Source organism: Rhipicephalus microplus, chromosome 3 (assembly GCF_043290135.1).
Source record: "Rhipicephalus microplus isolate Deutch F79 chromosome 3, USDA_Rmic, whole genome shotgun sequence".
NCBI classification, from domain to species: Eukaryota; Metazoa; Arthropoda; class Arachnida; order Ixodida; family Ixodidae; genus Rhipicephalus; species Rhipicephalus microplus.
Window position 1 is genome coordinate 169,135,717 of NC_134702.1, and position 12,930 is coordinate 169,148,646.

Sequence of the window (12,930 nt, forward strand, 5' to 3'; positions counted from 1 at the left end):
CTATGGTTTCTTGACGGCAACAAATCTCGAAATCGTACAATGCTGAGCATTGGCTATACGTATTGCTATGAACTAACATACGCAAAGGAATCACTAGTGCGCGTCAACACGGAAGACATCATAAAGCGGCTGTAGGCTGCGCGTACACTCAGTTGCATCGACGATTAAAACACAATGCCATCGTGCTTATCTGCACAACCCGTATAAGCGCTCATGTCTCAGAAATCTGTCTTTTTAACATGTTGCTTTCAGACCGTCACGGAAGTCCGTGGCGGTGAGAAAGCAACAGCTGCATGAGTTGCATCGCAGCGGCTCGACGAACACGAAACGTTCGTCCGTGTTCCGATAATACAAACACGGATCGTGCACTATGTGATAACGTGTCAACGGAAGAGATTTTCCCATCAAGATATGCGAGTTCGAATAATCTACGTGGTGTGTACGATTGACGTAGAGCGATCGAGCAGACTCGACCGGTCCGAAACATTTGAAAACATGGTATATATAGTAACACTTTTTTTTTCTTTCGCTGCTGCCAATACGTGCACACGGTTATTTCGGCGTCGTCTTTCGTCAATATTTCGAATGCATAAGCCTGCCCGTACGTCATGCATTAAAACATTCTGTAGCTGTCTGAAGTGCAGCCCAGCGTAAAACGTTTCCAGCTTGACTTACACCCAGCGAACTTTCAAGCGCGCTCAACACTGGCACCAGCACACAGCGTCCCAGCTTACCAGTGAGCAGCGTGGCCGTGTGGTGCTGCCAGCGTTTTTAGCACTGGTACCAGCGCTCAGCGTCCCAGTGCTTTACGTATTCCAGTAAGCCTTGCACTGGGACCAGCGATATCACAGCTATGCGAGCTTCCCCCAGCGCGCCGGTCGTGTCCTCCAGTGCACTACCAGCGCCCGCCAGCGCCCCCAGTGTCCCAGCTTGCACATCCCAGCGAAAAGGCAGCGCTTCCAGCGTGTTTACGGTGCTCCCAGTACGAAAAACTTACTGGGTAGACGCTGTTTTTGCAATAGGGATACTCTACTATTAGTGATTTGTCGAGCTCCATTTTGTTTCAAAACAGGCCTTCGATGAGGCAGCCCTTCTCAGTTCGCCTGAAGGGTCTAGCTGAGGAAACTGGAGTGTCACTTGAACACAGTTTAATGGCTCCTGTAGCATACCCGCCACCGTGGCAGTGGCAGACTATAGACTGCGATGTGTCTTTTCTAGAAGTTACAAAACACGCGCCCATTGCCCATATCCGAACATACTTTTTGGAACTTCAACACAAATACACACATCCTAAGTTCTATACAGATGCCTCCAAGCCTATCTCCTCTGTGTCCTACGCTGCTGTCGGCCCATCCTTTTCGGATGCTGGCCCTCTACATTCAGAGACAACTATCTTCACAGCGGAAGCTTATGCGATACTTGTGGCCGCTAAACACATCAAACTACAACTACAGAAAGCAGCAATTTATACGGACTCTCTCAGTGTGGTAATGGCACTGCACACTCTTAAAAAACAAAAAAAACCCTGCCCTCGTCTCACTTTACTCCATTTTGTGCACACTCTACACACTCAAACAACATGTTGTAGTGTGCTGGGTGCCAGGGCACCGTGAGTTCCAAGGCAACGTGATGGCGGACCAGCTTGCTGCATTCGTTTATGAAAGCACTGCCACTACATCCATATCAATCCCGGCCCTTGATCTTAAGCCGTCCCTCAAACGAAAGCTGAGGGACTGCTGGCAGAGCAAGTGGGATAGACACTCACAAAAAAAACTACACATTATTAAGCTACACCTTGGCCATTGACCGCTAGTATCGAAATCGCGTCATACAGAGGTAATACTAACAAGGCTCAGGATAGGACACACATACACGACCACACATATCTTTTGTCTGGTGGCGATCCACCATTGTGTGACAAGTGTGGTGAAGCATTAACAGTTTTTCACATGTTAAGCCAGTGCGAACAGTTAGAAACGCTGAGAAAACAACACTTTCCATTACCCTACCGACAACTTATACCTTTACACACTGCAATGTTCGTCTGTTGGGAACCGCTTTTTAGTCATAAATCATTGTTAGCGTTTTTAAAAGAAATTCATAGTTTTCATATCATATACCCGGGAATTTCGTAGCACGACCTCTCCAGAGAGGTTCTTGCTGCGGTGGCTACACAAGAAAGCACTTGCCTCACGGCCCTTGGACGCAAGGGTATGAACGAGTGCGGCACTTGTGCTAATGCCATACATGTCCAACATTGTTTTTAATATCACCAACTTTTGTAATCTATTCGCATCACACACACCTTTCACGGCATGGTCATGATTTTATTACTTGCATGTTTTCACCCGCCTTACCGCGAGGAACTTCATGGCCCTTGTACAGCCGCTTATCACAATCATTGTCCATAGTTTTAGTAAAATGAACTGGCGCTCTTTGGCCGTGAAATGGCCCTTGCTCCACAAAACATCAAACATCATCATCACGTCTCGAGGGCGGACAAAGGGCGGGCTGTCGAATTCCGTGCACAGTTTTTACCATGCCTTGGCTTTTGCATTGATGGATGTTGCATCCGTACGCTTATTTTCGATGACGGTCTTGTATTTCAGCACAAGGTTCTGGAGAAGATCTTTCTCGTCTTCGGAGAAGGGTGTTTTCGCAGGCATGTCTGACTCGTGAAGTGCGTTTGGACTGACAGCGTTATAGCCACCATAACCATAGAGAAAGAAGAAGACAAGAGCGGACACTCTGCAAAACCTGGCCTCAGGAAGTGCGTCACGACTACGTAACGAACTAGTGCTCCCACCACACGTCAGAGGGCGCAAGCGCAAAAAAAAACACAGTTATAATCAATGCAACAGAATTGTTTTCACAAATTAATAATTACACGCCCAAATTTGGTATGTTCTTTATACATAAAAACGATTTATTCAACACACCTTACGCGATTATTTTTCTTCAGCCGTACTGTCATAAACACCATCTACCCAGCGACAAGCCCATGCATGACTGACAGCGAGAAGCTTTCGTCGCTTTCGTCAACGTCGGCTGCGTCGGCGTTTTCAAGCGTGAGATAACAGGTGAGGCACGTTTTCAAGCGAAGCTTGTTGAATGACATGTTGTTGGTCTTGTTGGGTCATTTTTTCAGAAAACGGTTACGCCTGCGCGAAAAAGACACCATGCAACAAACATAGAAAGATGCACACACACACGTTGCGCTTCGTGTGTGCGAGTTTGTTTCTTACGTGGCGTCTCATTCACGCAGTTGTAACCTTTTTCTGAAGCTTGTAAGGACTGGGAGGTTCGCTAAAAAGAAAGTTTGTGGCTCTATGCGGCGGCTAGACGGGAACATTGTGCAACGTATGCAGTATAGCAAAGGCGGCACGGCGTCAAGCCGAGGCGACGCGTGCTGCGTCTGCCACGGACGCGAGCGTCTGTGCGCTGAGCATAGCTGGGCAGCTAGGTCATAGGCTCGGTGGCTCGGTGCAAAATATTGAGAATCGTTCGCTGGGCCTCGCATGCTTCACGACGCGTTTCCCGAAGGCTCGGAACACGAATAATTCTTGGTGTGCCGGAGGCAAATCTGGACTAGCCAAGTGGCCATCATCTTCGTTTCTTCGCTAGCCTTGTGCCACTAGTGCAAGCTGCCCACAAATTTTTTTGACGTTTCCAATATAATTTTACCGCACAAATTTCAACTACGATTTTTCTTCCCAATGTACTGCTGATACTGCGTACGCACGAAGGTGTTCTAATGTTCCCAGGCCGCGATACCATTGCATTACAAGGGATAGCGGCCTGGAAACTTCTGAAGATCTTTGTTCGTGGTCTTGACGTATATCTTTGTAAGTCAGAGTTTTATGGGTCAGAGATGTATCACTGGTTTCGTATTGTGCATCGATTAGCTAATCATTCAAAGGGGTTTGCTGGTACACTTATGACGTGCACATATCTTTTTTGTAATTTGACAGCGAAGCATCCACTTACTAACATTTTCAGACCGCGCTGACGCCATGCCGTCCGGCGGTCCAAGCTACGGCAGCTACTGCTGTGTATCGTGGTGCTTCAACAATGGCAGAACCCACAAGAAGCCTGGGACGAGTTTCTTCCGCGTACCACGGGACGGCAGGTGTGTTAAAGCTTTTGTATGGTTTGCATGTCTGTAGGCTTACTGTTCGTACTTGCTAAGTGAGGGTAACAATAAAAAATCACTATTCAAGCACTTCCCCTTTCAGCTGAGAGTTCATTGCCAATGCAGGATGAAAGCATGGATGCAGTATGCTGGACGCGATGATCTCCTGAGTAAGCCGGCCAGCCTATTGTACGCAACGTACAGGGTTTGTAGCGACCATTTTACTGCTCAAAGTTTCATGGACCCTGGGCACACAAGGCTTACAAGAATGGCTGTTCCCAGTGTGCAACCAGCTGCACCATGTAAGTGATTGACTGAAACTCAAATATGTGCAATAGCAGCCACTTGTATTGAATCAGTGGCGACAGTTAACCGTGAAGATCTTTGTAGCCGATAGAGAAACCTCACTACAGAAGTAACACTTGGAAAGTCTTAAATTCTGTGAATTGTGGGCTATCACCTTCCTAACAGCAGCTTTACATTTCTGTCATTTTTTGATGCTCTGGACCTGCGCAACTTGTTTTGAAAGACTTTAAAGGGCTATTTCACGTTATCTTCAAGCCTGAGTGCACATGTACGCATACCTTTCATCAGTGAAAGCTGCCACTGTTGATAATTCCAAAAATCACAAATTACTTGTTTCCTAGTTGGTGCCGTCTCTTTTCTTCCACGTTCGACCAATTTATGCGTTTGAAAGAGCTGTTTAAGTTTCCCCATGCTACAAGCTTTGTAACTTGTACCAACTGCACATATAAGCAGGTTCTCTGAGCGTCGCTTCAAGTAGTGACTGTGACATGGCTGCAGAAGCTGCACTGCAAGGTGCGGATGAGCTTCAGTTTGTGTTATTTTAAGCCTCTTACTGACACATTGTCGTAATTTCATCTCTTCAGGACCTGCGGTAGAGGCTTCAAAAAGCGGCTCCCACACATTGAGGTGCCCCGATGAACAGGGTGCGTTCAGTGTCGCGATTTCTTTTTTTTTTTACCCAAATTGACTGTTGACCAAACCTCTGCAGGTGGCAGCTCCCTTGTAGCTGGTGAAAGCATTTCTGATGATTTCGTCTTGCCGGAGAAAACCTTAACCAGTCGTTCAGCTGTCACAAAAGGAACTTGTGTGGCCGGTAAGTTGTATGTTCACTTCAACACCAGAGTGGATTGATATAGAGACTTCCGCAGGCCGCTCGCAAGATTGTTCCGACAGCATTGTCCGAGGCACTGAACAAGCTTCACAAGACCCTCCAGAAGACGTCTCCGCCAACAGCTCCACGCCTGAGTGCCTTAGAGAAAATGGTGACTATGCTTTTATTGCAGCAGTTTTTAATGTGCTATTTTATGTTTAGGACATTCTGAGGAAACTATCCTCAAAAGGACACTACGTGTGCACTTACAAAATGTAAGGGTGGGCTCTCAGTGATTTTCATTTTTTTTGTGCATTGTCAACATTGTGAATGGTTTGTTTTTAGGTAGTGGAATCGAAAACTTTGTACCACAGAAAGTTGTGCACCTTGGGTCTGAAAGAGCGAGGAAAGTGCTCGTATGGGATTAGTTGTTCTTCGCTTTTACATCAATTTTTTTGTTTATTGCAGTGCGTTCCTGTGTGCCAGCGACAATGTCTCCATCAATGAAGTACAAGCAAACCATTAAACATCTGCAAGCCAAAGTAGCAGCACAGCGGAAAACTATCAAAAGACTGCAGAGACAGCCTCACCAAGCACCGTCATCGACTACGAAGGCCCTTGAAGTTATCCGACCGCACGTCACCGAGGAGGTTTTTAAACTTCTTTCTGCACATGTTCGCTTGAGGCCCAAACGCAAGGGCAAGCGGTTTCCCGTGTGGTTCAAGAAATTCGCTCTTCACTTAAACTTCCGAGGTCCGCGAGCATACCGATTTCTGGCTCCGTATTTTTCTTTGCCCTCCCGGCGTTCATTAAGGAGGTGGCTAGCTAATGTAAAGATGACTCCAGGCATAATTCCAGGAATCCTTTCTTCCATTGCAACAAATACTCAAGCTTGGAATGAACGGGACCGAGTGTGCGCTTTAGTTTTCGACGAAATAGCACTCAAAAAGAATTTGTACTATGATGCTTCAAGAGACGTTGTCCAGGGTTTTACAGATGATGGCACTCATCGCACTTCAACCATCGCTGATCGAGCACTGGTTTTTCTTCTTGTTGGTGTTTCGAGAAAGTGGGTTCAACCGGTTGCTTTTACTATAGGGCACACATCAACACCATCATCTGTTATGCATAACTTGCTGGTGTCACTCATTTTGGAGCTTAGGAGCATTAATATTGCAGTGAAAGCAGTCATTTGTGACCAGGGCAGTTCAAATGTAAGTCTCTCTAACCAACTAAAAGTGACTGTAGCAAAGCCTTTTTTTGAAGTTAATGGTGAGCGGGTATATTACATTTTTGATGTTCCGCATTTAATTAAAACAATGCGCAATAATGTCCAAGCACACAAGTTATACATTGAGGATGACATCGTTAACTGGTCGCACATTGTAAGCCTTTACCAATCCTCACATGAGTTGCGGTTGCGATTGGCTCCAAAGTTGACTGAACGGCACGTTCATCAGAAACCTTTTTCTAATATGAAGGTCAGCAGAGCAACTCAGGTCCTCAGTGCATCAGTTTCGATTGCTATCACGGCAATGGTGTATGCGAAGGTGCTGCCTGCCTCGGCCATCCCTACAGCTCAATTTTGTGATCGTATGGACAGGATTTTCGATGCCTTGAACAGCTCGAGTAAAAAAAGAACTTTGCAAAAGCTGCGGCATGCAATCATGAAAAATGATTCAGAGCTGATTGACTTCCTCCGAGGCCAGCTTCCCTGGATTGCATCATGGCAGTTTGTTGGCAGACGTCAACCACAAACCATCGTAGGTTGGCAAATTACAATTCAGGCAATTTGTCAACTATGGGACGACCTCTCCAAAAATTACAATTTTGAATACCTGTTAACACGCAGGCTTCAACAGGATCCTCTGGAGAACATATTTGGCCACATTAGGCAAAAACAGGGTTGCAACACCAACCCCAATGTAGCACAATTTATTTGTGGCCTGAAGCACATCTGCATAAGAAAACTCTTCAAGCTGTCAGAATACGGAAATGTCGAGGATGATGAATGTGACCTCCTCCAGGAACAGCTGTCGCCATTCTCCCTCACCAGTGCGTCTCTTGTGGATAATGAGGAGTGTGCACAGCCACAGCCTGACGACTTTCCCGCTCTAGACGATCTCTCTGAACTTGCGACAAACATTCACTCCCATATTATCGATGACTCCGCTGCATATTATGTAGCTGGTTTTCTCATCAAACACTTCCTTCGGAATGCATGTGACGGTTGCAGTTGCCCACAGTTACTGAAAGACGACAGTGAGACGCTTAAGGGTACCCACCAGTATTTCACAATGCTCAAAGCATACCACGTCCCCAGCAAACTTTTTGGGAATCTCACTGTGCCATCAGAAGCAGCTTTTGCATACGTACAACAACTTGAATCTCACTTTCTTGCCATAATTGAGGCCACTGCACATCACCTGAAAGTGTGCGATGTTTTGTATCACCATCTGTCAAGTGTTGGCGATATTCATTTCTGCTCTGCTGGGTGTCGCGCTAAGTTTCTGAAAATGTTTTGCCGGGTTCGTTTATGTTGGCATGTGCGTTTTGTGAACCGAAACTTAGACAGGGTTAGGTTCCAGTCTTCAGTCTCGGGCATGCAGCTTGACAAGTTCAAAGGTTAGCAATTAGCGGCGGGTTTACACTAAAGTATTCGAGTTGAGCCGAATCCTGCAATAGCTTTGTTATGTTATTACTTCGTTACAGCAGACTTCATTATGGTCTTATATGCTTATATTCAGTTCAACTGGACTAACCACTCCTTCGTTGCATTCATTGTTTTGGTTACCCGCTACGAGGAGTACAAACACTGTGTATTCGCTCGAAGTGATTTGCATAACCTTAAAAAGAATGTAGGGTATCCTGTCTGTATTTTTTGTAGCAAATACGGGCGAACTGTACACTTCACTGTGGGTCGCTTGGTCACTGTGTATGCTTTATCTCTCCAGCTCAAGTAATATATCGATAACAAAACCGCTTGTTGAAATGTCTTCGAGCGGGTAAGGAACACAGTATGAAGTGGGCATGGTTCATGTTATCACGCTTTTCGTATTTTAGCTTCTCATCAACCTCCTCATCTTGCCCATCAAAATTTTCAAAAGAATACCCAAACTTGTAGCGTTTGATGGGGCTGCGGACGCTGCCATTTTATTTTTATATAGCTTGTGAGTGATAACGTACAATGTAGAGCCTTTGTGAAAAATAATGAGCCAAAGTGGTTTCCTTCTGCTATTTATTAGCCCTGTAATACCGCTCTCGTAGCACCAATTAAAGTCCACAATTCTGGATAAAGTGATGACTACAATCTATTTTAGCTCGCAAGCGGCACAGCAACACCCAGACGCAAATCACTTGGGATCTTAAGTTTTTGATGAAGGCGACGCATAACAAAAGCCACAAGACCTGCCAGTGTTGTAGCATAAAGTTTGTCTTTCACGTAGTGAGCAAGCTGCAAAGCCCTACCTTTCTGAGGACAAGCAGGCATCAAGTCTGCTTTTTTTCATTTTGGACTAGCTGTTCTTAAGCACAGCCAGCACACTGCACCTTTGCCTTTCTGCTATATTGTGTCGTGTGGTTTCTGTGCGCTCTTTTTTTCTATGCATTATTTCAGTTAAGCCCAGGCGTGATTCGCGACTTCATTGCTGTGTATATGTCACTTCTTCCTTCTTCATCAGCATTGTGCGCTATGTTTTTGCCGTAGATCCTTAGTTACCCACTGGCCCGGTGTGTCATACTTCACCAGCTTCTCGGCTTCTGCCAACTCTAGCGATGTGTGCGTTGTCTGTGTTCTCTATGTATTTGTTACAATATTTGTTACAATTTATTTGTAAGGCGAGATGCATTTGTTGTCTACCTTTGTCATATTATGCTTTTTATATTCTCATACTCTACCTTGCCTTTGAATAAAACATTGCGGATGCTCTGTTTCTTTGACTGATATATACATTGATCACTTGTTCCAAAAGAAAAACACAAGCGCGATGAATAAAACGATAGTGAATTATCATTACCTGCATCTCTTTTTATTATAACTTAATCGAAATAAAAATTACGTCACGACCGATTCGCACGAACCACTGAACAAAACAAAACAGGGAATCGCTAAATCAAAACGACCCACAAAAACTATACATTTGGGCGATGAATAGTGGTCTGAAATTATGAACTTACGACATAGCCAAACGTCGGTTATGCAAAGTAATTCAAAAGTTGCGCCAGTGAAACCGAAACCGGAAGCGCAAGCCACTTGCTCTCATCAACCACTAGGTGTGCTAGAGTCGATTGGGCCGCTGGGGTCTACGGGAGTGTCCACTCTTCACCTTTTTTTATTTCTCTATGCCATAACAGCGTTTAAAGAGGCGGGCGTTCAGTGTTGCTAAAACGCCCCACATTTTGCGTTCCACTACGGTGGCTTTTCACATTCAGTAATCGTAGTTGGAAGAAAGCGTACACGCGTCTCTGTATTAACACTTCAATTTGGAAGGGATGTGGTGACCCAATGCTTTTTGTACTGAATAAACGCTTGTGAGCAAAGCTTTCATTCGAGAATCTCGAGCGCAGGAGCGTGGCAACCATTCCTCCAGCAAGGACTAAAGTCCCTGAAAAATAAACTAAAGTAGCGCCATTCGTGTCAATGTGCAGACTCCTCTCTCCTCGCGTGCATTGCAGATAGTAAACGACGCTAGTTGAGGGGCTGTATGGCTCCTGGCCGCAAAGAAGAGCTTATGCTCATGTTTCTGTTAAAGCGCATCTGGGCGCTGCGGTTCTAGGCGATGCACCGAAAGAGTGATTGAGAAAGAAAAAAAAATTATAAAAAGTAACGTTAAATACGACGATGTGACGTGTATATAGGCAAGTGGCATGCAGTGGCAAAAGACATCACCGCAAGCACGCAATACTCAACGGGATAGCCCACCGTTTGCATGCAGACGCGCTCAGCGGTGACGCTCTCGATGGCAGCGTCACTGCTGTCCGTGTAATAAACTCGGCGGTGCTAAGAATCTGCAGCATGACGCACTAGCCTTTCGGAAGGTATCGCAAACGCCATTTTGTTTGTCCACTTTCGCGGTGTTTGTTTGTGGCTAGGCGTGCGCGCTTGGTATTGTTGTGTAGCCGGAGTTCGACCGCGCGTGAGTGTGTGCACGCCCAGGCAGCACAGAAGGTTGGCCCAATATTGGGGATAGATCGGCATTGCCTGGCCCATGAACGGCCCAGTTTTCACAACGTACCGCGAAGATTGGCTGTGCCAGCCAAATAGAACGGCGACGTTGGACCAGCGTTGACAACGTACCCCCAATATTGGTTGTGCCAGCCGAATAGACCGGCTATGTTGGACCAGCATTAACAACATTCCGCCAATGATGGCTGTGCCAGTCTATTAGATTGGTTATATTGGGCCAGCTTTCAGAACTTTCCGCCCATATAGGCTGTGCCGGCCTATTAGAACGGACACATCGGGCCAGGTTGTACAAGTAGCAGCCAATATGGGCGGAGCCATCCAATAAGACCGGCATTATTGGCCTACCGTTTGACCGTTAATGTTGGCGTCAGCTGAAAAGTGAACATCACGATGTCATAATATTAGAATATGAGCCAATTTCTGCGTCTGCTGCTTTTTGGCGCTGTTCTGGCCCCAATTCACGCGCCGATTTTTCAAGTTAGAGAGACAGTAATATATGTGCCGGGCACAATATTAGAACTATCTTTTTGTCATTAAACCATGCACAGCTCGTTGAAATGCATAATCGTTGGTTGAAGTTGTGCAAGGTAGACTATTTAAGTGAGAAAAAATTACCGATCAAGTTTCTCTGTCAGACGTGACGTCCGATGCGGTGCTATCCGTACGTATGACGAAGCTGCTGCGGATACCGCTGTCTTACGCGTGCATGTAGACGTCGAATATCTGACGCAAATCTTATCGTATCATGTGTCGGGCTAGCTATCTACGCGACCTATTCGACTCTGTTTTGCGTTCACAGCACAGTACGTGTTAACGGCACTTGCTGCTGCTTGACGTGTGGGAAGAGCGGGGGTCGTCAGTTGCGTTATGGTGACTGAATCATACAACATACGCAGTTGCCGTGATCCAACACACAGACGCGCGTGCGCACGCACGCACGCACGCACGCGCTATATTCATGCAACGACCACACGAATTCCCAACAACATCGCAGCGAACGGTTGGTAAGGTGTTGCGGAGTGTGTGAGCGTCGTAGGGCACCCTGTCGGTTCCCAGCTCCTTGCGAACGCGAATTTCGGCGTGGAACGCTTCTTTTTATGTACTTTTTTACGTGTGCCTAAAACGGTAGGCTGCGTGATACGAGCAGTACGACACACAAAAAAAGAAGAAACGTAAATGCATAGGGCAAATCGTTAATAACAGAAAAAAAAACCACGCACGCTCACGCCACTGCAGTGGCGTGAGCGTGCGTGTTTTTTTGTTATTAACGGAGCACATGTGCTTCCATAAAACATGACAGCCAAGAATGATGAAGTATTCATTTACATACAAATTACTATGAGTTGCTGAAACTCACGCAAAAGAACATAATTTTCTTCCTTGGATATTGATCGAGTGCCTTGGAATTATGCTATGTGAATTTGACAGATCAACAGTGCATTATGATTCCGACCATAAGGGGCCACAATCTTGGCAAGTGATAGAAGTACTCTTCCCACCTGATGTGCACCTAACGTAAAGAGGCCTTGTTTCTCAAGTTAGCAGTATATATATATATATATATATATATATATATATATATATATATATATATATATATATATATATATATATATATATATATATACATATATATATATATATATATATATATATATATATTATAGTTTAAAAGAAGCAATGACATGCCAACCATCCAAAATTGAACGCCACAGAAAGGAGCATCAATCAGTGTTACAGCAGCTAAAAGCCTGCTAACAGCTGAACGTAGTCATACTGCTCTTCCATTCAAGTATAGTGTACACTGAGAAAAGATACTGAAGATACACCATCAGCAAATGACAAAACCAAAACAGACAGAGCTTTCTCTTATAATACAAAAAGTCTTTAGCTGAGGAGGCAAATAAGTCATTGGCACACAATAAGTTCACAAAAAAAAGCTGTCGCACGAGGCTGTCAGCGCTTAGACAACACAGGCAAAAATAGAGTAGACTGAAGAAGGGAAAACCCATAGCAAAAGTTACCATACTCCTGAGTTCTTGCTTTGCGTGCAAATGAAGCTAGCGTGAAGTTGAACACTAGATTAAAGCACGACAATCAACATCTGAAAGTCAATGCTTTAGAAATAATACAAAGTACTGAAGAAGCATGCAAAGAGAATTCCTGTGAAGGCAAATATGAAAAAAGACTGAAAGCTCTGTGGCCCTGAACAAGACAACACTACAACCAATCGAAGAGCCCTTCGGACACACCAGCAGTTCTGGCCAACACCAGAAAGTCACAAAAACATACCTTTAATGCCTTTTTTGCAAGAGAACTTCAAAAGAAATGTGCGTACACCAATGCCAGAAGTATCGATGGAAGCTATTCCTCATATTCAGCTCTTCATTGAAATACTGACAGAAGATACTTGTACCTGGATGCTTAATTACTTTGGTACAACTCAAGAGCACCGACGCCAAGTGGCAAAAAAATTATGATGGAAGACTACAATGT

At 45.1% G+C, this 12,930-nt stretch overlaps 1 protein-coding gene across 3 annotated transcripts; it reads left to right on the forward strand.

Annotated features, from left to right (window-relative positions):
- Positions 1 to 2,724: 2,724 nt before the first annotated feature.
- Positions 2,725 to 9,264, forward strand: LOC142804013 (uncharacterized). Of its 3 annotated transcripts, XM_075890483.1 has the most exons (6): positions 2,725 to 3,080; positions 4,000 to 4,129; positions 4,259 to 4,434; positions 4,892 to 4,951; positions 5,023 to 5,421; positions 5,718 to 9,264. In XM_075890483.1, the coding sequence occupies exons 2-5, from the start codon at positions 4,014 to 4,016 to the stop codon at positions 5,124 to 5,126; spliced, it is 456 nt and encodes a 151-aa protein (XP_075746598.1). In that variant the 5' UTR covers positions 2,725 to 3,080; positions 4,000 to 4,013; the 3' UTR covers positions 5,127 to 5,421; positions 5,718 to 9,264. The 3 variants fall into 3 exon arrangements, 2 of the variants coding, with proteins under 2 accessions (XP_075746598.1, XP_075746597.1); XM_075890482.1 differs by having other exon boundaries at positions 2,725 to 4,129; XR_012894430.1 differs by having other exon boundaries at positions 2,737 to 4,129; positions 4,892 to 5,252; positions 5,308 to 5,421.
- Positions 9,265 to 12,930: the final 3,666 nt, after the last annotated feature.

Bases quoted from the DNA above. Each gene is read 5' to 3' on its own strand.
- LOC142804013 (XM_075890482.1), top strand. From the start codon at position 4,014: ATGCCGTCCGGCGGTCCAAGCTACGGCAGCTACTGCTGTGTATCGTGG. The intron at 4,435-4,891 runs GTAAGTGATTGA...ACATATAAGCAG, and splicing joins TGTGCAACCAGCTGCACCAT to GTTCTCTGAGCGTCGCTTCA. The intron at 4,952-5,022 runs GTGCGGATGAGC...TCATCTCTTCAG, and splicing joins TGCAGAAGCTGCACTGCAAG to GACCTGCGGTAGAGGCTTCA.